Consider the following 27,027-nt stretch of genomic DNA (forward strand, 5'->3'; position numbering starts at 1 on the left):
CCACGGCAGCAGCAGAGCTCAGCAACACCCAGCAATCCCTGGGAAAAGGGTCTGAGAAGGGCTTGAGATGTGCCTGAGGACGGGAACCCTGGAGATGCTCAGGCTGCCCCAGCCCCCGGGAGCCCCCGGCCCCCAGCAGCGGCTCTTCGGGGCTCGGCTCTCCCCGAAGACGTGTTGCAGTGGCACTACACAAAGGGAAGTTGTGGCTCGCACCCCGGTCCCTTCTAGGGCTTCATCCAAAAGCACTGCTCCAGGGGCTGCGTTAGGCTGCCCCGGCTCCTCAACTCCATGCTCCGGGACACCCACCAGAGCCTTTTTCTGCGCTCCCAAATTTCCTCCCCACTTGAGGATTTTCTGTCCCATCTGGAATTACTGGACTCCCTGTAGCACAGTGGGGACCCTTGTCCGGCCACGCCAGGCTGGAGAGCCCGGGTGACACATGCAGCAGCCCTGCGAGTGGCTCCGGGCCTGGGGTGCAGTCCCACTCCCAGCGGAGCATGCGATCATGCTCAGCGGGAATAAACACCTCTGGCACTAAAGCAGAGAAAGCAGCTTAACAAGGCAAAAAAAGCTGATTTGCATTCAGGTAATTCCCTTTTCTTTCTGAAACTGTGAGCTCTGGGGTCCACCCACGGCTCATGCAGGAAAGAGTTACTGATCGCTTTTCAGTGCTTCTCTGCAGGACTGCTACAAACTGAGTCCCAGTTTTATTTGACTCTCCCCTAAGTCTGCTCTAAACCACAACAGAAATGATTTATATTAAAAATAGTCTATGCTATCCCTTTTTTTTTTCTCCTGATGCTGGCTGCTGGGGGCATTTTCAGGTAGTTTCAATTGTATATGAAACATTTCCAAGAAGAAGTTCTAAATTATGAATGAATTTGCTTCATCAAAGGAAGATCTTGGCTCAGGCGAGAGGATTAGGTCTCAGCCCAGAGCTGGAGCTGCTCTTATTTACAATAAAGCCTGGTGTGCATACATACCCTGTGGTGGATCCCATAGCCATCACCCAGATAACGAGATTAGCTGCTTTAATTCAATCAGAGAGAAGCACGTAGGGTCGGAGCATAGGGCAAGCAGGAGCCCAGGGCACCTGGGAGCAACTTCTGGGTAGCAGGAAGCAAGCGGCTCTAAAATAGCCCCACATCCCTCACCCGACTGCTAGCTGGAGCAGTTAAACTCGGTGTTGCTGAGCGCGGTCCCTGTGACGTGTGCTTTGGGGGCAAGTGTGCAAGAGGCTCTGCACGGGCAGCGTGTTCGCGCCCTCGAGACTGATGCAGCACGTTCCCAGCAGCCCGAGAAGGGGCTTACAGAGCTGATTTCTCTGCTGGATGCCCAGGTAGCCCTTAGCCACCCTGGGTGACCAGCTCTGTCCGTCTGCCACAGCGGAGCTTTCAGGCGCCCCCAGAACCATCTGCCCGGCTCGCGCAGTGCTGGCGGGTGGCAGAAGCGGCACTCGCAATGTCAACAGGGGTAAATGAACGGCCCAGGTCTCCGGCACTCGTGGGGAGCTGTTTGTTCTCATTGCACTCAGGTGATACCAGGTGAGTTATTGGTTTTTCCCTTTTAGTGTTTTTCTCATCCAAAAGCAATTAGGCAGGAATGCAAAGGCATTAGCAGTGCTGAGAAGCTTGGGAGCAGTAAAGGCTACTGCAGCCCTGCTTCCTGCTCTCCAAACAGCACAGCCCGAAATCCCAGATAAATGCTGTCAGTCCCCAGCCTGATTCCTTTAAGCAGTTAAGCCACCTTGGAGGAGGGCAGGGCCCGGAGCAGGGAGGGCTTTTCCCACCGCCCTGCTCCAGAGGCAGCGGCTTCGGGTTGCCCCGCTGTGCCCAGCCCAAGGCTGCGCCCAGCCCGAGGCTGCACTGCAGGTGCCACTTTGCTGCCCTGGGTTTCCCCTGCTCGGAGGGAGCCTTTTGCCTTTGGGCAGCTTTTTGTGTGCTTTACACCGCTTTCCAAGGGCTGCTTCCACGTGCAAGGCCGTGGCGGCACATTGCCCCCGTGCTCTCGCGGGCTCGTCCGCCTGCAGTGCTGGCTGCGGCAGGGATGCGGCTGCGTTAACCCTGCGATGGGCCCTGCAGGGCAAGCGCGGCCAGCCGGGACCTGGCCACAGGGACCCGCCGGGGCACGGGCACCCGCCGGGACGCAGGCAGGGGGACGCGGCACCCGCCAGGGCCAGTGCCACATGCTCACTGCACGCGGGCCCCACGCAGACGCTGCCCGGCTCCCTGCGGGCAACGTGCTAACAGCAGGCAATAGCTCAGCAGAAAACACCGGCGGGCCGAGCCGTACTTACGGATCGTGGGAGAGCAGCAAGACCTGCCGGCAACCCTCGGCTCAGAGCTGAGGATTTCTTTAAAAGGAAGGGTTTTTTGTTTTGTTTGGGGGGGTTTAGGTGCTTCTCCACAACAGGATTTTCTAAGAAATACTACGTAAGAGCTGAAATAACCCTCGGTGACCTCGCCACTGCTTTTTCTTCTTCTCCCATCACCCCAGACCAGCAAGAGCCTTTCCTCAGCAGCAGGCAGGACTGGCACAGCGCTAGCCCAAGGGGAGGGTGAACACTGGGCTGTGCAGCGCGGCCGGGAAGCGCCGCGGGCCGAGCCGCGACCCCCGGCCGTGGGTGTGCAGCCGTCGGGGTCCCCGCGGGGGAGGACGTTTCCCGCAGGCCGGGATGCCGCAGCGGTGGAGCGCCGGCAGAGCCAGGGTCACGGCGCGTCGGTGGGAAACTCTAGTAGGAGCTGGTGACTCACAGCACCGCCTGGAAAGCCACCAGCACCCGAGAGGAAGTTAGTAACATTAAGGGGGAAGAAAATTACTGTAACTAGAAACCTTTAACATAAAAAAACCCCAAAACTATTTTGGAGGAGTCTCTGAAGAAATACGGAGACTTCAGCACGGGTGTTCATCTCCTGGGGCAGCCTCTGTCGGGCTGGGGTGAAGGGCAGTCGGCTGAAACCTTGAGATACGTTGATCCCCCAAATGTAAGCCCACGTGCAGGGCTGTGTCGCAGCTCGCTGGCCAGAAACCCCGTCCCGACCCGCTGGAGCCGATGCTTTGAGCACTCGTCACCGATATTGGGCCTTTGGTAACACACTGACCCCATGAACGTACATCAGGGAGCAACTCATCTCCTCGCGCCTGGCAGGAGGGACCACATCGTTCGCCTCTGCCCATCCTTAGCTGCTCTGACACAGCCACCGGCCGGCTCGCGTGCCCCTGGAGAGCTGTCGCAGGAAATGACTCTGCTGCAGAAGTCTTTTGGGGGAAAAGAGTCATTACAGTTTTAGTGGCATTTAATAGCTGTTCAGGAAGAGCCTAATTTCTAGAGTGGATGCTCGAAAGGGCAATGAGTAGATGTTCACCAAGCACTTGTACTTCATGGTCATTGCAGCGCAGGGACAAGCTCTCCTGCCCTGTCCCAGACCGTGGCGGTGCCCTGGCCAGTCTCTGCAAGGGCTGCTTCCAGCCCGTGCCTGCTACAGCGAAAAAGTGCCATAAAAATACCTTTGAGCAGACCAGAAAAGCAATGCCTGAAGCTTCTGCCCATTTTTTTCCCCACCGTATTTCGTTAGCAATATCCCTCTAGGTAAAGAGCCCCAGAGCTGGTCCAGGCAGGTGGAGATGCCTGGAAATGGGCTTGCAGCAGAGCGGGTGTCGCGGGTGGACGCACTGCACTGCCGGAGACGAGGGGGGAAAGCGGTGGGAGGAAACACTCGGGTTTGTTTGGTTTTCCAAGAGCTCTGTGGAAAAGCGTGAGGGTTTCGCAGCAGGAGGCCAGCTCGCTCTCCAGCCTGCACGGGGCAGCGCTCCGCGACGATGCCCGCAGCGGCAGCCCCCGGGGACGGCGGCGCGGGGCGGACCGTGCGCCGAGCCCCGCGGCGTGCCGACGGCCAGGATTTCTCCCGGGCAACTCCTGCCCAGCCGCGGCTGGCGTTCCGGCCGGCCACAGAGCTCCCGGCTGCCGTGCCGCCACGGCGGGGAGGAAGGCGCCGGGGGCCGCCGGGGGCCGCCGGGGCCTCCTGCGGAGCTCGGCCTCGCATGCCGAGCAGCACTCGGGACGTGGGCTGGGGGCTCCCTGCAGCACTCGTTTTTCCTGTACAGGGATTTCCACGAGTGCCAGGGGATTTTCTCCAGTGGCGTTTCTGGCTGGGGCCCTCTGTCAGCCTGGCAGGCGCTGACACAGCCCAGCGACTGCTCGCCGGTCGGCCGACACAGGAGGTCCCTCCTCTGCTCCCCGAAACCCGGCCGAGCGCCCGGGGCCGAGCGGGCAGCCCCGGGGGGCTCCGGCATCGCGCCTGCTCCCTCCTTTGCCCCCGCGGGCAGTCGAACATGCTGCAGGGAGCCCCCCCCCCCCGGGCCGTTTCGGAGGGGCTCCCGCCAGGCGCCCTGTGGCGGCCGCGAGCCGCCCGTGGCCCGAGCAGGCAAGGCCCAGCGCGAGCGGCTTGCCGTCGCCCGCCCCGCTCTCCGAGGCCGGCGCTCCCCCGCCGGGCGCCGCGGCCCGAAGGAGCCCACCAGCTTGCAGAGCGGAGAAGCGAGTGCTGCGAGTGGGAGGAAACTTCCCAGAAGAGGGAGAGCTAAATAAAGGCGAAGCCTGGGCCCGGCTGAGGCTGCCAGCTATTTATTCGAGCAACGCTTGCCCGCTGCAGAGGAGGGGGAGGATATTTTAGAGCTGCTGCAAGGAAGCTTGCCTGCCTGCACGGCTTTTTGATCAGAATCAATCAATCCCCCCCATCCCACCAGCTTCTCCAAGCCCCGCGCAACCAAAAGGCGGCTGATCCAGTGGGTACCAACCTATTTCTGCTGGTCCAAACCGCACGCAGCCCTCGAATACAGCTGCCTGACCAGACCTGCGTAGCGCCTTGCAGCATCCTCGTCCAAAGCAGCGGCAGCAGGCTGCAGCCCGGCGGCTCCCAGCCCCGAGGCCCTATTCGGAGCATCTGAGCGCCATCGCCAGGGCTGCATCCCCCAGCCTGTCCTGGTACCCTGCAGCCTGGGCTGGGAGAGCGGCAGGGGAGGAAAAAGCTGGTTGGGGCTGTCCTGCTGCGGCACGTCTGCCTCGGGGCAGCCCAGACCCACGCAGGCACCCTGCAGCCGGGAGGCTTCCCGAACCTGCCGCCCCGGGCGGGCAGGAGGCCACCAGCCCCTCTGCCAGCTCGGGGCCAAGCGATGCTTGTGAGATGCTTGGAAAAGAGGCTCTCCCAAATGCAGCCGAGTTGGACCACAAGGAGCATCTCCACCTTGCGCTGGGCTCGCTTCCGAGCGGCGTGTCCAGCCTGGCACCCAGCCTTGGGATACACCCAATTTGGGGATGCCAGCATACAAGTACTGCAGCCCAGGGGAGCTTCGGGCTCCAGCCCACACTCTGCACTGCATAAGAAACTGCTTGCCTTCTGGTTTCCCTTCCCCAGGGAGGAGCAGCCCTCTCACAGCACCTGCTCCCGGTAAAAGCAGAGATTGACTCGGTCTTTGCCGGGGGCCGTGCCAACGGGTGAGGCAAGGGGGCTGGACCTGTTGTCTGCCCCATCCACCCACCCCTCGGTCTTCACTTATGGTATTTGACTTCTGGAGACTGCATTTCTCCAGGGACACACGCCTCTAAGGTGGGCTTGAGCCTCACCTCGGACACAGGCTCTTCTCTGCTCTCCAGCTGCTACAAGCACGCTCCCGGGGCTTCGCAGTCTCACCTCCTCCAACACCAACAGCAAACACTCCCCCCTTCCCCCAAAGCACGCGCCCGCTCTTGTAAAGAAGCGACCAGTGCAGTCTTTGTTCTTGAATATGTATTTTTACTGAAAAAATCATTCATAAATTAACAAATACAAAAATGTACAAACACATGGGTAAATAAATGTAATGACACAAAGGATTGCTTTGCTGAAAAGTGTGTGTGTCCGTGTTTTAAAACACTAGTCTTCAGTGCAAAAATGTCCCCCTGGCACCTCTTAAAAACATAACAGTAAGCTCAAAAGCCATGATGATGGAAAGATACTTTATAGTTTAAAGCCACTTCTGATGGTGAGTGACTAGCAGTGCGTGGCTGTTGCTCAGACGGTACCTCCCTTAGAGGAGCAGAGCTTTACAAATAACGAGCTGTAAATAAATAGTTTTGCAAATAAAACCCACATGGCTCATTTAAAAAAAAAAAAAAAAAAAATCAGCATTGAACACGACCTGCCCTCCTGCAGGGCTACAGACAGCGGTGACATGGAAGGGGTGAACGAGTGGCCTTGTTGAATCTCAGCTGCCAGAATATGTACAAGTTCTTTAATACGAGAATTTTTACACCATAACAGCACATGCGCTTGACAGTATGTTTTTAAACAGTTACATTTACCATACAGTATTTGACATAGCTGATAAGATTAACAGTGCACATTTTTAAGATATTCCACATTTTGAAAAGGGAAAAAATTCAACGTGATTAGAACAAAGGAACTATGAACAGTGATGTCATTTTGGGGTGAAATGGACCCTTTTATGCCAACCTTAAACAAGTGCATTTCTGAGCAGAGGTAACGTCTTTCTTTGTTCAACACAAGGTGCAACGGATGTCAGGTACACAAAGGCTGAGGATTCAAACGAAGGTAGTTTAACACCTACTCGCACACACATGCATGATTCCTGTGGTAGTGAACTTGGACTAGCTGAAATACATTCCTTGTTTGAAGCACCATTAAACAAAGACAGGTTTCTAGCGAGGGCTCAAGATTAAAGAAGTGAGGGGCAGGGCAACGAGGGTTTAGCATTTGAAAAGGGTCCACGTGAATTCGAGATCAAGATTCAGAAGCAAAAGTCTTTATTGCTATATGCGCCATAAAAAGCAAATCCTCACCTCTGCCTATAAATAACCATGTTGAATTCCCTCAGGAAGCAATTTTAAAGCACATGTAAATTCAAAGACTTTAAACCTAAATTACAGGCTTATCAGCGCTTTTCAAGGGCAGGCTCGCTGTCCTCTCATACTGCCTGATAAGATCGACACAACAAGAACTCCATGTTTTCTAAACTAACATTTTCTTGATACGCTTTAGGAATGCCCTGGGCAGTCACACCCACAACAGATGTGTATGGGGATCATACGTCCACGGAACCAAGAAAACCAATGTAAACCATGAAAAGTTAAGGAAACCGAAGGCAAACAATGCAATAAAAAGAAAGTTAAAGTACTTCTGAGGTCAAACACTCACAATTGTTATGTATAAATACATAATTAAAACACAACCCCCAAAGTATTATTTTTAAATCAGAGAGGTCCAGTAAAAATGACTGTGTACATGCTGCGTAACTAATGGATTGACTTTCAAAGGAGGGGAGAGAAAAAAAAAACACTTTATATAGGTACAACCCCAAAATCCCAAATCAGTTGTAAAGATGGAAGAGGAGGGGAAAATGGGACAAGGGAGGGGTCATTTCAAATTTAGATGATTGCATGGGGTGTTGGACCGAGATCTTGAGTTCTTGGTACTCATGTTTGCATGAACTTAATCTATAGGTCCTTCATTTTTCTCGCTATTACTAATCTGTGGACAATCTATCCCACTAGCTGCACTTGTGCAAGTGCTTTCAGGTGGTTAAGGCTGACAACCAAGTGTCCTACCTAGTTCTAATTTACATTAGTTCAGTGTACTGTTAAATTTACACAATAAATACAAAATACTATTCCATAAAACAAAACCCCAAACCATAACGTTACCTTAGAGGAATCACTGCAGACCACTTAATTTGGGGCAGACCCTGTGAAGTGCAGCCAGCTGCCCCATCCTGAGGACGACGCGTGGGCAGGAGAAGCAGCCCCGAGGGTCTGCAAGTGGGGGCCGAGGCCTCCTGGCCCGGAGGAGCGGCGGGTGCTCAGGGGGACGCGTGGGAACTCGACAAGTCTGCCAAGCTTGCGCTTGCCATCCGAGTGGCATGGAGAGCAACAGGCAATGGATTTCATTCCATATGGCTTTCAGACCAATTTACACATTATGCTTCAAAAAATGACACAAATGGGATTCCCCCCCCCATAAAATATTCCCATTTCCTCACTCTCCCTGGGAAAAGCCACCCACATGATTTCTGTAAGGAATGATGACATGGCTGTTTTTATCAAGCGCTACATTTTAAAGTTTAGGGCCCTGTTCCGCGAACATTTATGCATATGCATAGCTTAAATCATGCAAGCAGTCTCACTGGCTGAAAAGGGAACAACTTGCACAAGTACAGTGATGCACACACAAATGTTTACAGAATCCAGGACTAAAATGAGTGACCTTATGTAAACCTCTAGCTTGGATCTGAACCATAGAAGAAAATAAAAAGGGGCAATTTACACAGCATATTTACACTTACACTTCTTTAAGAAGCGATTCTGTTGTATATACTTCAAGCAGGTCATTTAAAAAACCACACAAATGTAGAACGGTGTCAGAAGTCTTGTTTGATCTCCCAACTGGGGCCGCTGCTGACTGAATGGCCTCCGACCGTCGCAGTCGAGAAGTCAGAGTCACTCAGCCGAGCTGGCTCGTGGGGAGGGAAGCGGGTCCGCGGCGAGTCCCGGTGCTGGAGATGCTGGAGGTGGAATGTGAGACGAGAGCAGCAGTTCAAACCATTGTCCTGAAACCCGGAAAGCAAGTGGCGGAAAAGGAAAAAGACTGCTGAGCTCGCTGCACGAGTATCAGGTTGGATTGGTACAGCAAGGACAGTTTGTGCGTGCACTTTCAGCCTTATTCTCCAAAAATACTGTGATCCTTCATTAGCCAAAATATTTCTTGTCCTCAATAACCCTTAAAAAAGAAAGTCTAATGTGGTGCTTTCTTGGTGAAGGGCAGAGCAAAGTTATTTTCTCCTCTTAATATTCGCTCACCAGAGCCAGCTCTGGTGTCAGCTTAACAGTGATGTTCTTATACAAGGCGTCATATGTGACGTTTGGAAAGTAGTTCAAGTTATTGAGGCCGTCCAGGGCTTGCCTTTCTTTTGACTTCCTCAGCAAGGCATACCTGCATGGAGAGAGCAAGAGACCAACGGATTCACTTCCCCGCATTGCGTGGAGCCGCGCAAAGTCTGGCTGACAGCTACAAAAATACCCTTAACGCAGTTGACCCCTATCCAAAGCCACAGAACAAAGCGTCTGAGTCCTTAATAAAGGCTACTGTCATCTTTTACATGTTCCTCACATGTAAACATCCCAAACACTTTACAAAAGTTGTAGTCCATCCTGTGATACAGAGCAAAGTTGCTCAACTTCTGCCTCACCAAAACAAGGAGAGCTCCTTGGCCAGCGAGCCAGAGGACCCAGGAGACAAACAGAAGCCGAAAGGCCATGTGGTCATTTCTGTTCTTTAGGAAACTGGATCACCCACCCAAGCGCAGAACTAATGGTATTAGTCTGCGAGTGATGGGGGATGAGGAAGTAAAACTAGAACAATCGTATTTTGGGAAAGGAAGCTGCAGCTGGTGCACAAAAAGGGCCTCGATCAAGTTTAGGGGCAGCATGACAAGACACAAGACCCAATGTAAGAGGGAAAAAACAGGCAGAAATGTCTCGGCAGGCCAGGACTATGGGTTTTCCGTACTGCAGTACAGCAGTGCTGAGGTACCTCAGAGCACCGGGAGGGGGGGACTGGGACCCCGAGAGGCTGGGAGACGGCAAGAGCACCGGGGAACACACATGCCACGGGGAAGAGGAAGAATTGGGGTCAGACAGAAGGAGGAAGGGCCAACATCGGCTTCAGAGAGGTCACAGTACGAGGACATTGGCAGGAAACAGTTTTTCCAGCGAAGAAGGAAAGCGTTTGGCAGAACACTGGGTGCCAGGTTCCCCCTGGGTTCGCCGCGGTGCCGCTGGGCAGACGGGAGAGCTGGAAGCAAAGCCGTTGCTGGCGGTGCAAGCTGGAAGGAGCGAAACAATCACCCCTCCAAACCCCCCAAAACCAGCAGCCAGGCTGAGATGTGCCCTACAGTAACGCTGCCCGCTGCAGACGCGGCGGAGCAGACGGGAGCACTTGGCAACGGGGGCGTTGAGCTCATCTTGGAGCCGCGCGAGCAGCTGCTTTGCCCCTCTCCACCGCAGATCGCTCCCTCCCGCAGCACGCCGGCGAGCGGCCGCTGACCCAGAGCTAAGCCTCACGCTAAACAAGGCTCGCGGCTGGAGCAGTGTTAGTTCAAAAGGCTTCACGGCGTTTGAAGAGACGTTATCCTTCCTCACTGTGAGCACGAGAGGCAGCGGTCTGCAACGCCTGCTCCCGGCAAACAGGGCTCCAGGGAAGAGAGGCCGAAACGCCCTCGGCTCCCACCACCCTGCCGCACAGGGCGCCTGCGCTCGGCCTGCAGCATCCTGAAACGAGGGCTCATTCCTGCTGCACTCCCATCCTTTCATGCTTCAGGGATTTGACTGAATGCAGCTTTTTTTAAACCAAAACCGACTTCCTTGATCTTTGCAAGAGTGAAACAAGAACCATCTCTTGCTGGCTGCACTGTCCAACAGCGAAATGAGAACTAGAGCTAAAGCTTACATATAACCTTAAATGGAAACTCCCCAAAGAAGGAATCTGCTGTAGGAAAAGACTGAAGACCAGCACATAAGTTCATTTCTCCTCTGAACTTGCAGCTAGTTCAAATAGTCTTTGCAAAACAAGCCCTCCTTGCTGTCCCTTCTCCTGCCAGCAGCAGACAGGAGCCTCCGTTCAGAACAAAGTCTGCACTATGCAACAGCTCATGACCTACAAGTGTTAGTTCCTGCAGTTGTTTGCAAAAGAGATATTTCTCTGGTTTTCTGTTGCATAGTTTTCGGAAGACTCAAATTCCACTAAGGTCCCCTGGCAATAGCAGCCATTCATTGAACCGTTGCACTCTCAGAAACAGCTTTGGCTCATGGATGAGGGCGTCAGAACCCACCTCGAAAGCTCCAGGGAGAATTTAGCTTTTTGAGATGAAGGAAAAAGAAAAAGTGTTCAGGCAGTGCTTGTGCTCCTATGTACAGGGAGCAGTTATTCCTCCTCACGGATGTCTGAAGTCTCACAAGATGGCAAGTCCTGAACTTGCGGGCTCTGTATATTCACCTCAGCTTGGAGTAAAGAGGCAGCAACAGCAGAATTAGCACGTATGGCAGAGTCACGACTGGAGCTGCTCCGTCTCAGTGCTCCGGTAGAAGGAGTGTGCCAGGAGCCGCACACCATCTCTCCGTCTGCACACTCCATTACGGGATCAAAGCAGTGCAAGTGGCACCCTCCAACTCAAAACATGGAATATTTTCCACTACTGAAGAACAACGTAGCAGTGAGATGTTGCTTCTGCAACAGCAACAGAATTCGTAATGCAAACTCAGTGTTTCTATTAGACTCCATTAGTACTTCCAGAGTCACCTGATGCTTTAGCAACGCTACACCATGAAACTGCTCTGCTCTCTGCCTTCTGCAAGCTAAGCAATGCTTTCTGAAACGTTTAAATCAGGATCTGCTAGAAAAAACAGAAGCTGCTTTGATATTCAGTATTAACTACTCCTTTAGAAACAACCCCCTCCAGACACAGGAGAAGTCCCAAGCCTGTTAAGCCAGGCTGCAGGGCTGGCAACCCAGGCTCTTGGATGACATTCAAGAAGCTACAGTCGCAAAGTAAGGACCCCTTGTCTTAGGGTCGCAGGTCACTAAACATGCCGGAGGAATCCGGGCAGTGTTCTGCCTCCCTTATCTTCCTACAGTCGGAGTTTCCTTCACGAGTTAAGGCTGTTATTGCCCTTAGACAGCTCCAGGGAACCTTGTACATGGGACAGACTTTTTTTTTTTTAAAAAAGGATCTGAAAGCCCTTCAAAGTTTCACTTGCCTTCCTAGGAACTGCACTTCGCCCCGATGATGATGCGGAATCGATTTGTATTTCCCCGTGTCTCCTTCTGGTCGAGTCACTGAATAGCCGGCATACTGCACTCTGTATTAGAAAGGGGAGAGAGACAAAAGAAAAGAAAGAAAAAAAGAAAAAAAAGAAAAAAGCACAACTATTGCATTTGTTCTGCCTTCAATGCTTGCCAAGACTGCACAATTAGGGCTCTTGTGGCTCCTACAGTAACTTTGTCTTTTCATCAAGCAGATAAACTATGCAAATCTCCCCACTTCAATCTAAGCTCCAGGCCAGTTAGGCTGCGCTCAGCACCTCAAGGTTTCAAGAGTTCAGCCGGGAATCAGTTTGACATAATCATCATGGAATATTGCATACGAGGCCAGTAATTTCACAACCAGTGTTTCTCTGTCTGCATCCAATCTATTGCTTGAGCAGACTGGAATGCCACCCACTCAAACGCGTTTCCCACCAAATCACCTCAAAACAGGCCGGCCGTTCCCTGGGTCAGGCAAACAGGGTACAGCCCGGCCCAGCACCAGCTGGAAGAGGTGAAAATATTTCTCTTCACAGCGTATGCAACCTTGCCCAATATAATCACGACGTAAAGTCAGTCTAAGGGACAACATTATCATGTAGGCTTGGAGGCTGCTTCCAGCACTGACAAAATTAGTGCACTGCATTCAAAGCCAAGTCCCTGAATTCCTGAAGATTGTGACGTGCCCCATGGGCCCAGGCAGCACCGCTGGCACCTGCACGCCAAGCGGCTCACAGCACCGCCACGGGAGCCCTGCCCATCACCCCGCCTCGGGACGCGGCTCCAGCCGCAGCGGTACCTGTTCCAAAGGTCGTCGTCCTCTCCGCCCCAGCCCCAGAAGGCGTTGGGGAAGCCATTGATTTTCTGAAACTGCTCTACGGTCAGGCCACTCACTCCACCAAAGAACTCATTGTACGGGAGCCTAAACGGGAGAGAAGGGGTCAGTCGAGGGTGCAAAGAAACAGCTGTCACTGCCGTTCAGGGCTGACCCAATTGCCTGCTCAAAGCTCATCAGAGCAGCAGTTCTCCTAGTTGCAATGAAGAAAGTCCATGAGCTACGAGGATGTTTTCTTCTATTTCTCTTTTATGTTTACTTTGCACAAAGCTTGGGAAACAAACTGAAATTGATTTTCTGTCCTTTTAAAAATCTAACACCGGCTTCTTATCTATTACTATAGCGCAGAGGAAGACTGGTGCTTACAGATACATGTACTTATCCAGCTTGGCTGCAAAGTGTCTTGGCATCTGTCCACATCCGTAATAGTTACGGTCATTTTCTGGTATGTGGTCCACATCGTGAAAGATGAGACAATCCCAGTCCAAGTCCTTCATTGCTTCCCGAAAGCCAACATTGAAGAGCATGGCACGGTTAAAGGGTTGGTTACCAGCCTAGGAGAGACGGAGAGTTCGTTCTCAAGGGAAGCCTGATACAAGTTTGGTTGCTTTGCCTGTGCAGTTTTCTAAAAAAGACTGAGAATCCAAAGTGCACTTGGCTCCCAATTCAGTTGCTCAACAGAAGAGAGTGTATTGGTTTTGGTCAATATCACTAGTTATCTGTTCCAAGACTTAAATATTCAATTTAGTGTACAATTGCAAAAATAGGAAGTTAAAGTGTTATTAGTCAGATACCCAAAAAAGCAACTTTGATTGATCTCTTTACCTGACACTGTCCAAAAGGCTAAGGAGAACTAAGTCTGGTGGCATGTTAACAGGGTGCGTGAGGATGGATAGCTTAGGTGACAGCTTCACATGGACAAGAATGCAGCATTATTTATGCTGCAAATATCTAGTTCAAAAAAATTTTTTTTTCCCCAATGTCTCCTCCAATACAGAGTTTAAAAAAAATCTGGATCTCTACTTCATTTTTTTAGGTGAAAGCCAGTCTCTAATTTCTAGGGACACATCTCAATTGTGCCACTTTGAGACAGAGTGGGACAATTTCAGCTTTGCAACATGAACTCAGAAGCAATCACACACAAACCTTCTAATATTTAAATTACGTGATCTGGCAGGTAACCTCCTTGGGAGGCAAAGCAGCGCTACGCTTGTGGCTTTGGCTGCACGCTGACGCTCTGGCACACATTTCTATCGCAGCACACTTCATATGCTTGCCGCTGCCTCCACCAGCAAACCAGCTGGGGAGCAGACACCGCGCACACGCAGGACCGACTTACCTGCTCAACAACGTAAAACGCGAATTGTAAACGTTGACGCTGCAGCATTGGAATCAGGTGTCTGAAGAGGACTGGAAGATGCTCGTAACGATTGCGGAATGGAATTAGGATTGCCACCTGGACGGGGAAAGGACATCCATTACCACATCAGGAAAGAGAGCTCTTGGCAGCCCACAGACCCCTCTAACCCCCGCGTCGCTGCTGCTTGGAAACTTTGGTATTCGTTCACCTTCTGGGAAATCGTTGCTTCGGGGAGATTAAACATAATCCTGGCCTTACGCGAGACTAATAGCCGCCATACTCACTGCCTCTACCCACCAAGCAAGGAGAGCAAGAGCAAGGCCAGGTCCCTGTACTGTACTGCCCAGAGGCCACCACCCTCCAAGACAGGAGTCCCCAGCAATGCCACCTCCATCTCTGGGTCAAGCGTCCCCAAACCAGACAGCTGGGCAAACTGGAGGCTCGTCAGCTGGGAACCAGACAGGCAAGTTCACTGCCTGCCTCCTCAGCAGTCCTTGCAGAGAGCCAGGCTGACTCATGCATCACAACTGCAGCCCTCGATTTCAGCGCTTTGCTTCTCCAGGCACTGCAGTCCTAGTTGCAGGGAGCCTTACGCTCATTTGTCTGGAGCTGCAGCACAAAGGTGGAAGTGCTGGAGCTGCCCACTAACATCTCCCTGCCGCCCGACCGGGAGCCCTCCTTCCTGCTGCGCCCGGCAATGGTACAGGCACGGCGCTGCCGAATTCCCAGCTTACCTTCCAGCGAGGCAGACAGTCACTCGGCTTCCAGTGGCCTCCTAGCTTGATAGAAGGGTCTTTCGAGAAGAACTGGTGGATATCTTCCATGGTGATTTCACTCATATTTACATCAATGGGGCCCTCTGCGGACGCAGTGGAAAGAAGCAGAGGAAGGTGAGGGCTCCGATCCGAGCACGAGGAGGTGCCGCTTGGCTCCTACCCTGCTCGGTGCCCTCCCCGATTTCACTCCTGCGTTTGGCCCTAGCACTGAACGCAACCGGTCTGTTCTTTCCCCAGACACCAGAGATGACTGGGGAACACCACCGGCGTGGCTCAGCCTTGCCCCTCCGCAGCCCGGCTCTGCTCAAGCCTTCGTGCCCCTTGCTGGATGAGGCCCTCTGCACTGCAAACCCAGCACCCCTCCAGACCTGCCACAGCCAAGAGGAATCCAGGCCCAGTTTCACTCAGGACGGCTCGGCGGTTCACTCGTGTCCGACAGCGCCAGGGCTGGGACTGGCCTGTGCCAGCAAACGGCAGCGAGCGCCGGAGGGGTGAAGGGGTGACCGCTCTGTTGCCTGCCAGCCCCGGCGCTGGCCATGGAAAAGGGCTGGCCAAGCCTTTCCACCGACTCGCAGGGCACAATTCCTCTTTTGTTTGCATTTGCCAAGCGACGGGCTCTTGCTCCAGAAAGGAGAAGCGCCTCAGACATAGCAGGGATTAATTTGGGCGATCCAGTAAACAATGATTTCCCAGAGGAAAACTGCGGCTGCAGAACAGCCCTTCCATTCATTCCCTGCTCCCGCCCTCCGGACAGGTGCTAAATAGAAAAAGGTGAAATACCAACAAGTCAGGAGGGGAAAAATGCCAGAATACGCAATCCAAAACCATGCAGGAGCAGGTAAAGGGGGCACCGGAGCTGCCAGCTAAAGCAGAAATTCAGGCCCCCTCGGAAGGGATGCTCCAGGCTCGGGTGCCAGCCTCCCGAAACCCAGCACGCGCAAGCTGTGCCGGTGCAGACGGGGCCCCTGGCCGGGACAGGGGGCTCGACGCGAGCTGGGGCGAGGGCTGCAACGCTGGAGGCAAGGCACAGTGCTACTCACTCATAGAAGGGAGTCTCTCGGGACAGGTATGGTTTGGAAAGTAGGTAAAATCTTCAGGAAGAAAAGTTGTGGCTTGCAGAAAGGTTTCATTGTGATTCAAATCAAGAGGATAATCTAGGGTGGGGAAAAAATGAGAGAGGGAAAAAAAATCTGCTTAAACTACAGGTCTTTGGTTTTTCCAGCCACCTCCCCACACCATTGCCAGCGCACCCCTTCAGCTGACCACCTTGTCCCCAAAACCACCCAGGGCCGAGCGCGTCCCAGACTGCCGTGGGCGTCCCCATGCAGTGCGAGTCCTCGTCTCGCAACCACCACCCAGCTGGGCTTTCCTCCCCGCGGCATCAGAGGGCAGCTGCGGGGTGGCAGGAGAAACCCGGCGGGCGTCAGACCAGGCCACCGCCGAGGAACCTGCCCCTTTCCTGGTCCCAGGAGGGATTCTGAGCTTCGCCTTCAGGCAGCACAAATAGATCAAGTGGAAGGAGCACGTGGCCCTTGAAAGGAAAGGTTATTTAATGCTTTGTCCCCGAAGGGCTGCAGCGCAGGTGAAAGGGGAAGCGCTCCTCGAGCGGCTCCTCTCCTAACACGGGCTCACGGGAGGACAGTCCCCAGGCACGTCCTAGCAGCCAGCAGTGACCGTCAGGAGCAGCAACCTGCTCGGCACAATCCTGCTTCTTGTGATTCTCTTGAAAGGATCAATAAAAACCATCGTGTTACACGTAGCCTTTCACTTGGTTAGCATGACGTAAAAGCAGAGGTGTGCCCACGTTCCAGCAGGTCCCAGCAGCATCCAGAAGAGCACATTTCCTCAAAGCCCTCACCCTTTCGATTCCTTTTACCTTCTGGGTAAAAACCCTTCATCATGCTACAGCTTTGGATGTTTTAAGGAAGTTTTTCCGTAACTACAAACTTCTGCTTTCTATGGTTATACAACCAAAAAGCACCAGTTTTGCATAAGGCTACTTTAGCCAGCCACAACCTTTATTTTAGGTGCTAGAAAAAAGTTTGTCTGCCTAAAGTAGTAATGCATCAACTACTGTGGGAGGATGCTGCATCTCTGCTTTCTGAGAGGATCAGATGCTTAGCGGAGGGTTTGCCTTTTGATCCCGTGGCACCAAGGGCAGGAGCCTCAACCTTAACACACCTCATTCCCACAGGGATCCCAAAGAAGCAGCCATTTCGGGCTAAGAGCGCTTAGTCCCATCGCGCGTCAGAAGCCTGACGCAGACCAGCTCCCTCGTGCTCCCGACCTGCGAGGTCCAACGGGCCTGAAGAGGAGGAACCTTCCTGGTTCCCTGACCCTTAAAGGGCATTTATACCGGGCTGGCTGTACAAGCGCGTGTGAGCGGACTGACATTCACTAGACTAACTCAAAGCAAAAGCAGTTCTGGTTTCTCATAACCACGCTATAAACCATCTGCTATTCAGGCACCTAAAGACAAAGCCGGTGTAGGGTTTCTCCTCCCCAAGAGCTGTCTGAGCAGCTTAGCAATGGCTGTAGGTGATCTACTCACATACAGCGCACTTACAGTAGGCAGACAGCATAAGTTATTTTACTCAACACAGTGTAAAATGCACTTTTTTTAAATCAGCGGTTATAATCTTTCAAATAACTGAAGCATATATTTAGGTTCAAAAGATATCAATACAAAAGAGTCTTGAGCATTTTATACTGAGAACAATTTACAGTGTAGTGAAAAGAGTGTGTCAGCTCATATTAAGAGTTAAGAATCTACATCAGATTTATTTTAAGATATGTACATTTAAGTAATTGCATAAACGTACTGTATTCTCTATAGCATAAAGGCTGTATTAAAAAGAGAAAAACCCACACACTTTAAAGATATCTCAAGGGGGAAAAAAAAAAAGAATAATTTTTTAAAGCAAAGCAGAGAAGGTTGTCTCAACCTGCAAAGTCCAAATCTTTCATTTGGATCAATTAAGACAACTCATTACCCAGCCGGATATTGCAGCTTGCTTTCTTCTACCGGAACATAATATCATATCATTAGTACTGTTTATCTGTTAGACTAAGTGGCACCCAAACCATCTCAGCCAGACTGAAGACAGACTTGCAAACAGAATCACAGGGCTTTTCAAATACTATAAATGTTATTTTGGATGCTTGCTACTGCTATGACTAAATTTTAATAACCAGACTCCCATTAAACTCATATCACCATAATATAGCTCTTGATGCTTAGTTCGACTCTCTAACCATGAGCTGACAATGCAGAGCGAAGCTCAATTCCACCTTTTTGCATGAAGTAAGTGCTGCCTTTTTTGCTTGCTAAAGCACAGAACGGACACCTCTTAGCTCAGTGAATAGGAAATTGGTTATTGCATCCATTATCAAATGCTTAAAAAGCTATTACAATGAGGAAGTAATTCATAGAAAAGGAAAAAGCTAAGAAGGGCAAAAAATAAAACATAGAAAGATGGAGGGAAACACACTGTGCTTGCAGCAGACCAACCTGCCCCTTGCCATGCAGGACCGCACATCACCAAGCATTCTGCCTAGGAATTAAAGCCACAGGTCCAGGGAGGCCATGCACACGGGACAGCACTGCGTGACAAGCCACTCCGTTTTGGCCACATCTGGAGGACAGACGTGACCTTTAGGAGAGGCTGCTGCTCGGGAAGCATTAGCATTAGCAGCATCCTGCTTCCCAGGTGCTGCCAGGAGGCTGGAGCAGGGACCCAGCTGATGACCAGAGAGGAGCAACTAGCTCTTATAAAGGCAAGAAGTGGTTTGGGAGCTGCCTATTGCCTCATTTGTCACCTCCGGGAGGCAGCAAGGAGATGGGGAGATCTGCATTTTGAGCAAAGAAGCTCCAGAAAACCAGGTCAGGGTGGGAAGATACTGACTGCAGTGTTAAGGCAATGCTCATGGCCACGGCTCCGCACACCTTCCTGATGTCACGGCCAGCGTCACGCACATGCTCCTCGGCCCTCTTACTGGGAAGGTCGCACAAGGATGTTACACAGCACTTGTGCACATTAAAACCATCCTTACTGCTCCAAGCTTTCCAAACAGAAGGGGGTATAAATCCAAGTTTGCAGAGTTGAAATGGATCTGAGGCTCGAGCAAAGCCATTTATTCCAGTAGCAATAATAACGGTATCAGAGCTGCTAATGTGGTAACTGTTTCCCCCTCCACTGCACGCAGAAGAGGTTTATAGCAGCTCTGCAGAGGGCTCGCAGCCAGGAGGGCAGCAGGGAGCAGCCCGGCGAGGCTCAGACGGGCACCGGAGGCTTTGCTCACCGCGAGCAGCGGTGGTAAAGCACCTGACCTTCCTCCTCTTCAGTTTTCACTGCTAACTACTTCCTCACCGCATGTCTTTTTTAGTTGATGTTTCCAGCCTTAAAACAGATAGAGCTGGCAGCTCTGGCTGACTTCAGCAGTAGAGGAGAAGATTATGAAGGGTGCGACTCACTTGCAGAGTTTGGAGATTCCCCTTCTTTTCCTTTCCTACTCAAAGTACAACCAAACTGGGATAACGGCCATACCATCTACTCAGTGCTCCAGGAATGGACACTCTTCCAGAGGGGAGGCTGAGCAGCAAGGATATTGCATTTTTTTTATACAGAAAAAATTTTGCCTTTTAAATCTCTACCAGCCCTTGCTGACGAAACCTACCCCAGGTTCCTCCTCAAGCGCAGACCTCAGTTGAGCTTCATGGGCATCACCAAAGCTTAATGCAAAACACGCCTGGGAACCATCACGCTCCTGACTCACTAGTTACATGTAAACACAAGGAAGTACTCTCTCAGCACGACACCTGCTTGCCCTGTCCTCAGTCGCAAGGAAATGCCTCACACTGTTATATGCAAACACACACATTTACACTTCGGCGTACCCTGTTTACACCAAAACTTATGATACAACTAAACCAGTAAGCCTTTTCCTAGCATTATATTATGGGTGGAAAATAGTCAGGAGTCAGAGCCTGTTACTCTGATCCCTTCATTCCACCCAGAGTTCAATATATTATTTGTGGCCGAGCTCCAGCCAAGTCACCTCGGTTCATCCTCGCAAGGGAAGAGTGAAGCTTATGAACACGGGCTCTTCCGTGTATGTGAGGTGATGGCTGTGTGCATGTGTGTGAAGGCATTTTAAAATACAAAGACAGACTTTTGCACAACTGTTTTTCAAAGCCTTCATCCTCAGACTGGTTGAAGCTAACAAGCCAAATTCCTCAAAAGCAAAGAGTTTTTTGGCTCAGTATCCAGTCATTTGAGACCTTTCAAGATTTCTACCCTTTAATTGGTTTTCTCTATTATTATTTATTCAAATCCTTTTAACTCGTATAAAGTTTCCACCCTGCATTTACCAACATAAATTAATTCCTTTAAGGGAGAGTGGTTCAGGTCAACTTGCTGTCCAGTGAAAATGGAAACTTTGATTAAAGCGACAATTATTAAAGATTATACCTGAGTCATTCACGCTGCTGTTCCTCTTGGCATAGGCACTGCGGACCACCTGCTCGTAGACCTGAGCTCCTATTGTCCTCATGTTTTCACGAATCATGATGCCTTGGGCTTGCATCATGAAGAGGTAGGTGTTCACTGCAAGGAAAAAAAAAAGAAAGAAAAAAATATTTCCATGAGCATCAGCTTTTATAGGAAAGAAATGCGAAAGAAATACGAGCCTCCTGGAACCCTTCCCAGCGCTCGGCTTCCTTTCAGCTTCCTCCCGCCATGAGGATCCCTGGGTCACACGTGCCGAGGTTACCTGACGAAAGCTAGTAAAGGCGCACGAGTTTTAAAGCGTAGGCATGAGGCACGTTTTGAAACCTGCCCGATTAATAAGAGGAACTTACACGGCTGTTGCTAACAACGCAGGCTGTAATTCAGCACGAGAGGTTAAACAACGATACCTCTTGCTGTGCAAGTGCAGAGGTCTCATTAGAAGGTATCATTATAGGAGGAAACTCAGCCGCACGACTGGACGAGAAAATCCCTTCCCAGACCGCGGGGTTAGAGGCCTGCTCCCACCTGACTGCAGGTGCATCAGGCGAGATAACAACAATTTCATTTGCACAATCTTTGAGCTCACCTTAAATCAACGCGTGTCACTATTTTGCTAGCACGCTGTTTAAAGTGAGGGCCTCCCGGCTTTACCTGAGCTATTGCCTTTCGAGCTACCCCCCGACACTGAAACATCTGAACCCCAAGGCTTCTGGCACCTCCTTTGGTTAAATTCTCTGGCGGTGGTGGTGTCACGCCACATTTTCACAACGCCAAGCCTGAAGTGCTCTGCACTTACCCAGACCTTCTGCTTTGCCCGTTCATATTCTTGTGCACCGGTGAGACTGGCAAAAACATTTATTTTGTGCCAGGCAACGCTGATCAGTAATGCCGCAGTGACAGTCCGCGTGCCGTCACCCGCACGGCCCCCTTGGCTTTCGAGGGCTGTCAGGTACGTCTAGCCGGAGGGGAGAGAGGGTAAAGGCAGCCTTTAAGCGATACCCTCCCGCTTGGGCTTCCAGCAAAACCCCTTCCCGTCCCAGCCGGCCTGCAGGCAACGCTCTGCACAAGTCACCTCTCAAGGGACAGCCTCTCTGGCCAGCGGCCCCCGCTCTTTTCCTCACTATCCTACATTTTCCACTGACCATTACATCATGTTACTGCTCCGACTTAGCTGAAATTTAAGCAGGCTAAGCTGACGGACGGCACTCGCAAGGACAAGCCCCAAAGCAAACAGCGACAGCCGCAACCCTCGCGAGGTCAGCAGCTCCCTCCCAGCCCGCGAGCCGTTCACCCGCGGTCTCCGCACACAGCAGCCTCCAACCCCTTTTGCTAGGCTGCACCGTAACTCTGTTTTCACTGGATTAAAATGTTAGACTTAAGGATTTTAGACTTAAGAACGGAGATTTGAAATTGGGAAAGAAGGGAAATCCAGAAGACAAATCCTATACTGATAAATAATCAAAATCAAAACAGACTAAAAGACAGACTCCAGCAGGGCTGAAAAGGCTAACAAGCCAAGGGATCAACGGAGACCTCCTGCACGGGGAGGGCAATAACGGAGGAAATGCCCCCCAGCTTGGGAAGGCAGTAATAAGCTGGTAGTTCTCTATACCAGGCATATCACAAGTCTGCAATAGCCTGACATCAGTGGTTGCCGGTGCCAGGAAGCTAAAGCTCATTGCTGAAGTCATCGGGAGCCCAGATTAGATAGGGCATCCTGGACACTGTACCAGTATCAGAGAGCAAGGTCACTGCATAAACACTACCTACTTGACAAATAGACTCAAGTTTTATTTCCTCTTATATGACAGAATTCAAGTCAGTCTCTAGAAAGGTTGCTGAGCTGTATTTCCTAATCACAGCTTTTTTCTTTCCCCCCCTGCACCTTAAATAAATATTTGAAAGGGCACATAAGCTATGGAGTCATAAGTCATTCCCACGCAGAGCGGGTCTTTGAGCTGCATTCAGGAATCACCAAATAGATTTTCAATCCACCATGCAAGAAGGTTTTCCATGTGCCTGCTCTGCTCTTTGAGCATCGATGTCCAGATGAACAAGCCACCAATATCAAGCAATTCAGAACTACTACCTTCAAGGCCCAGATAACTCGGAGGATTAATATCTACTTCCAGCGTTTCACCTACAGCTTGTCATTCCAGACCCGGGAACCAGAGCCCCATGCAGGCTGGCTGAAGAGGCACACTGCCTCAACGACGAACAGCTCGAGCAGCTCGAGCTGTTGAACTGTGCAAGCATAGGGAAACAAGGTGGTTAGGTTGCAAAAAGTGCTTGGCAACTAAATTGTTTCAAATGCCAGTTTAAATGCACATTTCCAGTCCATCCCCTCCCATACGTATATGCTTTTGTGGTGGTGACAGCAGTAGCAGTCATAAGAGCATGTAATGCAAATGCAGTCACCCACAAGGATTAATTTGCCCCAAATTTTTCAGCTGAAGCAGTTTTCCCAACCCAGTTAGCCATTATCCGAGTAAGTGATTTATTACACTGGCACAGCAATAAGCAGGAGCTGCTTGAACCAAAGCTCTACCTAAATTCACTTCATTAACCTGCCCTATTCGGGGACTACCTATATAACAAAGAATAATTCTTGGATGGTTTAACGAGCACTACAAAGTAAACACGTGCTCTAGTGCAGTTCCTTGGCAAGACGCTCCTGCGGTGCTTACTGCCACGCACGGCGAGGTCTGCTCTTGGGCAGAAAGAAGGGGAATTCATCCTAGCAGATCCCCGAGGGGTAACCCCCAAGGACAACCTGGCATTTTGATGCAACAGCACCAGCCAGAGGTAAACGTCATTAAAAATTCTGCATGTAAAGCCTCACACACGTCCCCAGCTCTCGCCATGCTTGCAGGAGATGCTCGCCAGGAGAGCTCTGCGTGCAGACAGGACCCGTGCCAGCCTCCGCTGCAATGCGAGATTTAGGGAAATAAGAGTCCCTTGAAAACAGTCTGTTAGCGGAAATGAGTTATTTAGGGTTTAGCAGTGAATAAGCCAGCAGGCTGGCACATACTTATTGGTCTGAGACAGGATGTGCAGGACAGCCAAGGAACAGCTTTTAAAGGCTGAGCTCTCCGCTGCCGCAAGGCTGGCAGGAGGCAGGTCTCCGGGCGACCACGGACCTCGCCAGAGCTGAGCAACTTCTGCTCAACTCCTTAGCCCGCACGACAACTCCGGCTCGGCTGCAAAGGCGGCGTGTTACGGAGCTGCTGCTTGGGGCACCCGGTTCCTGCAGAAAGGTTTACAGAACACCTTGGCCTGGCACCACCCCGAGCTCACGGGGCAGGCAGGGGGGTCACACGGGCGGCAACAGCATCCCCAGCGTTGAGAAAGCAGAGCCCAGCCAGGACTCGGCAGAGCGAAGGCACAGCCTCATCTCAGGCATCCCGATCCTCCCCGAAGTCAGGGAGGAATTAACGACTGTTCACTTCCCTTTCCAGAAACCCAGAAAGCTAAGCGCAAGGACGAGGCTCGGCTCCTCTCCTCATTCGCGCAGAGCAGCCGGAGGGTAGGGAAACCGCCGGGGCGAAGACGTTTATCGGGGCCAGGCTCTCGCAGAACAGGGAGAGGGCGGCAGGCCTGCGCTTTCGCAGTTTGCGGGGAGTTTGAGACAGCAGCAAGGCACAGCGCGCTGATGCTGAACACATCGTTTAGCTTTCTACTTCATGATGCCTTCGCCTTGCTGGATAAAGCAGAACCAGGGTCAGTGAAGCATGAAAGAGAGACAAATCAGCATCCACTCCCTGCTTAATTTAAGGAACAGGGAGGTCCGGCTGGCGCGCTGAATATGCCGTTTGTTTTCCCCTGTTCCCTAACGGGGTAGCTGAAGCAGGGCCACGTAAGAGCCACATGACACGACTTGCTCATTTTGGCTTCCCCGCAGTGGCAGCGGGAATCCTGGCCAGGCTGCCCAGCAGCCACGCTGCCCGGGCAGCTCCGGCAGCAGCACAAGCACGCTTCCTTCGGGACCACGGCACTTCTCACGCGCTAACCCCTCTGCTAAGGCGATTAAAGGGATACCTGTCCAAAGAGTCGTACTGTCAGCACGCCGGGTCCTAAAAACAAAGCAGCTCCGACGGGCACGCTGACCGAATCCGACGGAAAGATGGCCCGTCCTCGTGTGCCCAGAGCGACTGGCCACCATTAGATAAGTGCTGCCGCTATGAACTTAACGAACCCTGCGCTTTGCCACAATATACCAGTTATTTATGGCAGAGAGTCAGATTTAAAACATTTCACTCTTCATAGCCACACATGCTTAAATTAGTTCAGAGGAGCCGGGGGGGGGGGTGGTCAGGGCTGGGCCCATACTTGTATTTTGGAATTTCTGTGCCGAATTCAATCCCCTTCCCTTGCATACCCCCAGCTTCTGCTTAGCAAAGCAGCAGCGTTTTAGATTTTAGGCACGACCTAGGCGCCCCTGCGTAGGGGAGGCTCCCCTGTCCGGCAGGCTGCGCTTCCCGGAGCGACAGTGCCGCAGCCGCCATCAGCAAAGGAGCCCGAAAGGCCACGCGGCTCCCACGGGGCCCTTTTGGCAGGGCACGAACACGCCTCGGCCGAGCCAGGCTGCAGCTGGAAAGCACTTCTCCGCGTTGCGAGATACGGTTAATCCAATTGCACAGGATGATCTAGAAAACTACATTAGCCTTCTCCCTATATTGCATTTCTACGGGAGGCGCTTCAGAGTACACACACGGTGCTAAGTCGGCTAGACCACGGCATGCAGAACAAGGATGAGAAAAGGCTTTTAGGTGCTGTCAGCAGGCGGAGATGCCCCTTTTTCCCATAAATATTTCCAATAGACCCTCCCAGATCACACAGAAAACTCGGAGCCAGAGTTAGGAACATGTTTGCCCGGCGACTGCCGCAAGCGCACCTTCCGTAGTTCGGTAAGGCGCAAGTCAGCCCCGCCAGCGCTGCAACACACGGACGCCGCTGCGGCCGAGCTCGGTCCTCCCAGCGGCCGAGAGGCGCGAGCCGCGGCTGCGCCCGGGGCGCCACGGCCCGTCCCTCGCCTCCCAGCGACAGGGCGCCCGCGCGGCCGCCGCAGAGCTCCAGAGCGAGGCAACGACTTCAGCTGGGAAGGTAAAGTCCAATTATATAAATGAGGGCTGAAGGCTTCCTGTAATCATTTCTCAGCTGGTATTTTAGGAGCACTTCTAATTACGAAACAGCTGACTCTCTCACGGAAAATTAATTTCACTTTGACGATACGCACCAGAAGAGGCAGCCGAGCAATTTCCAGTTCAGGGTTCAGGTTTTTATTCAGATGATTCAGGCTAGCTACCGCCATGGGAAGGGAAGGGAAGGGTCCTGCGACTCACCACTCGCGACCCCAGCACACGGCCCCCGGGAGCGGAAAGGAGGGCTTCCTGCGGCATCCCGCCAGCAAGGGCGGGCGGCCAGATCCCCACGCTGCCGCCTAAGGAACCAAGGTGCTCCGCAGCAGATGGTCCGAAGACACAACAGCAACCGCTGCCCAGCGGGCAGGGGGCAGGAAGGGAGGCCAGGTGATTCACTGCGGTCCTGGCCGCTGGAGCAACGCGTTCGGATGCTATCAGCTCCCACCACAGCCGCCAGGCTTTCCTGAGGAAGACGTGGGTCTTCCTTTGCATTAAGGTTTAGGGGTTTCCTGCCATATTTAGCATTTTTCCCAATTCATTAGTCCCTCAACCCGGCAGACGTGCATAGGGGTTGTTTGTGAATTTAACACAGCTTCACTGGAATCCATATCCTTTTCCTCTGGGAGCACAGTCAGCAAGTGCCTAACGTGCCAAAAGCTGCTTTCCAGAGCATATCTTGAAGTCAGCCCAAGTACTAGGGTCAAACAAGCACAAACACCCTAGCAAGGGCTGATACCCAAGACGGAGGCTGAAGGTGCTGCCTCCCCTCTGCTCTCCTGATGGGAGAGGCTGAGGATCCTCTGGCTGATGCCACGAGTCCTTGCCCTAAGAGCACACATTTTAATCAACGCAGCCATAAACCGATAGGCAGTGGGGAAACCACTGCTGAACAAATTGCTTGGACATTTGGAAAGCATACGAATTGCCGAGCCATGTTTGTACTATGACTGCATGAAACGCAAAGGAAAAAATCAGAGAGAGGCAAACATGTCGCAGCCAGCACCGGTGGAAGCGGAGCTCCTGGGGCCATGCAGAAGCTCCAGTCACAGCCAGGGCCCCATGGTACTGCGCTGGCGTGGGCAGATCCCGGACACTGCGGGGACCTTTCAGAGAGCCCTGAGACACAGAATAGCCAGCGGAGTCATGTCCACATTAAGCCTTTTGTTAAGCTCCTCCAGCAGATCCCTAGCAGCAGTCCAGCTCCATTAGCATGAGCAATACAAAGGGTTTTAATCACGCTCACCATAGCCTAAGCCTCCAAGGAAGACAGACAGCTAAGATAGTTAACAGCCACATGACTGAGAGCCTTAACTAGTAAACAAGCTAACTAGGAAATGTAGCAGCATCCCATAGCTAATATGCTAGGAGGCCCGACTCCATTAGTTTTCCAACTTCAGTGGTACAGTATTCCTTGAATATACAGGCTGCCAAAATAATAAATAAGAGGCTCCTACTAGTTTTGGAGAATTTAATTTTAATGTCATTATTGTAACTTAGTCCTTTGTCTATAAATAGCACAGGAAGGAATAATTTGATACGTTAAGTGGTCCAAGAAT

The 27,027-nt window shown here is 52.0% G+C and overlaps 1 protein-coding gene across 1 annotated transcript in view; it reads right to left on the bottom strand.

Moving 5' to 3' along the window:
• Positions 1-5,766: 5,766 nt before the first annotated feature.
• Positions 5,767-27,027, bottom strand: part of B4GALT5 (beta-1,4-galactosyltransferase 5) — a 41,508-nt gene continuing 20,247 nt past the window's right edge. The window contains exons 2-9 of the mRNA XM_067307786.1: positions 20,292-20,426; positions 15,861-15,974; positions 14,779-14,903; positions 14,024-14,140; positions 13,051-13,238; positions 12,649-12,771; positions 11,804-11,905; positions 5,767-8,981 (exon numbers count right to left, since the gene is read on the bottom strand). Coding sequence (XP_067163887.1) covers positions 8,834-8,981; positions 11,804-11,905; positions 12,649-12,771; positions 13,051-13,238; positions 14,024-14,140; positions 14,779-14,903; positions 15,861-15,974; positions 20,292-20,426 — 1,052 coding nt within the window. The 3' untranslated portion in view covers positions 5,767-8,833. The remainder of the gene's footprint in view (positions 8,982-11,803; positions 11,906-12,648; positions 12,772-13,050; positions 13,239-14,023; positions 14,141-14,778; positions 14,904-15,860; positions 15,975-20,291; positions 20,427-27,027) is intronic.

This window comes from Apteryx mantelli, chromosome 18 (assembly GCF_036417845.1).
Source record: "Apteryx mantelli isolate bAptMan1 chromosome 18, bAptMan1.hap1, whole genome shotgun sequence".
In the NCBI taxonomy this organism is placed as follows: Eukaryota; Metazoa; Chordata; class Aves; order Apterygiformes; family Apterygidae; genus Apteryx; species Apteryx mantelli.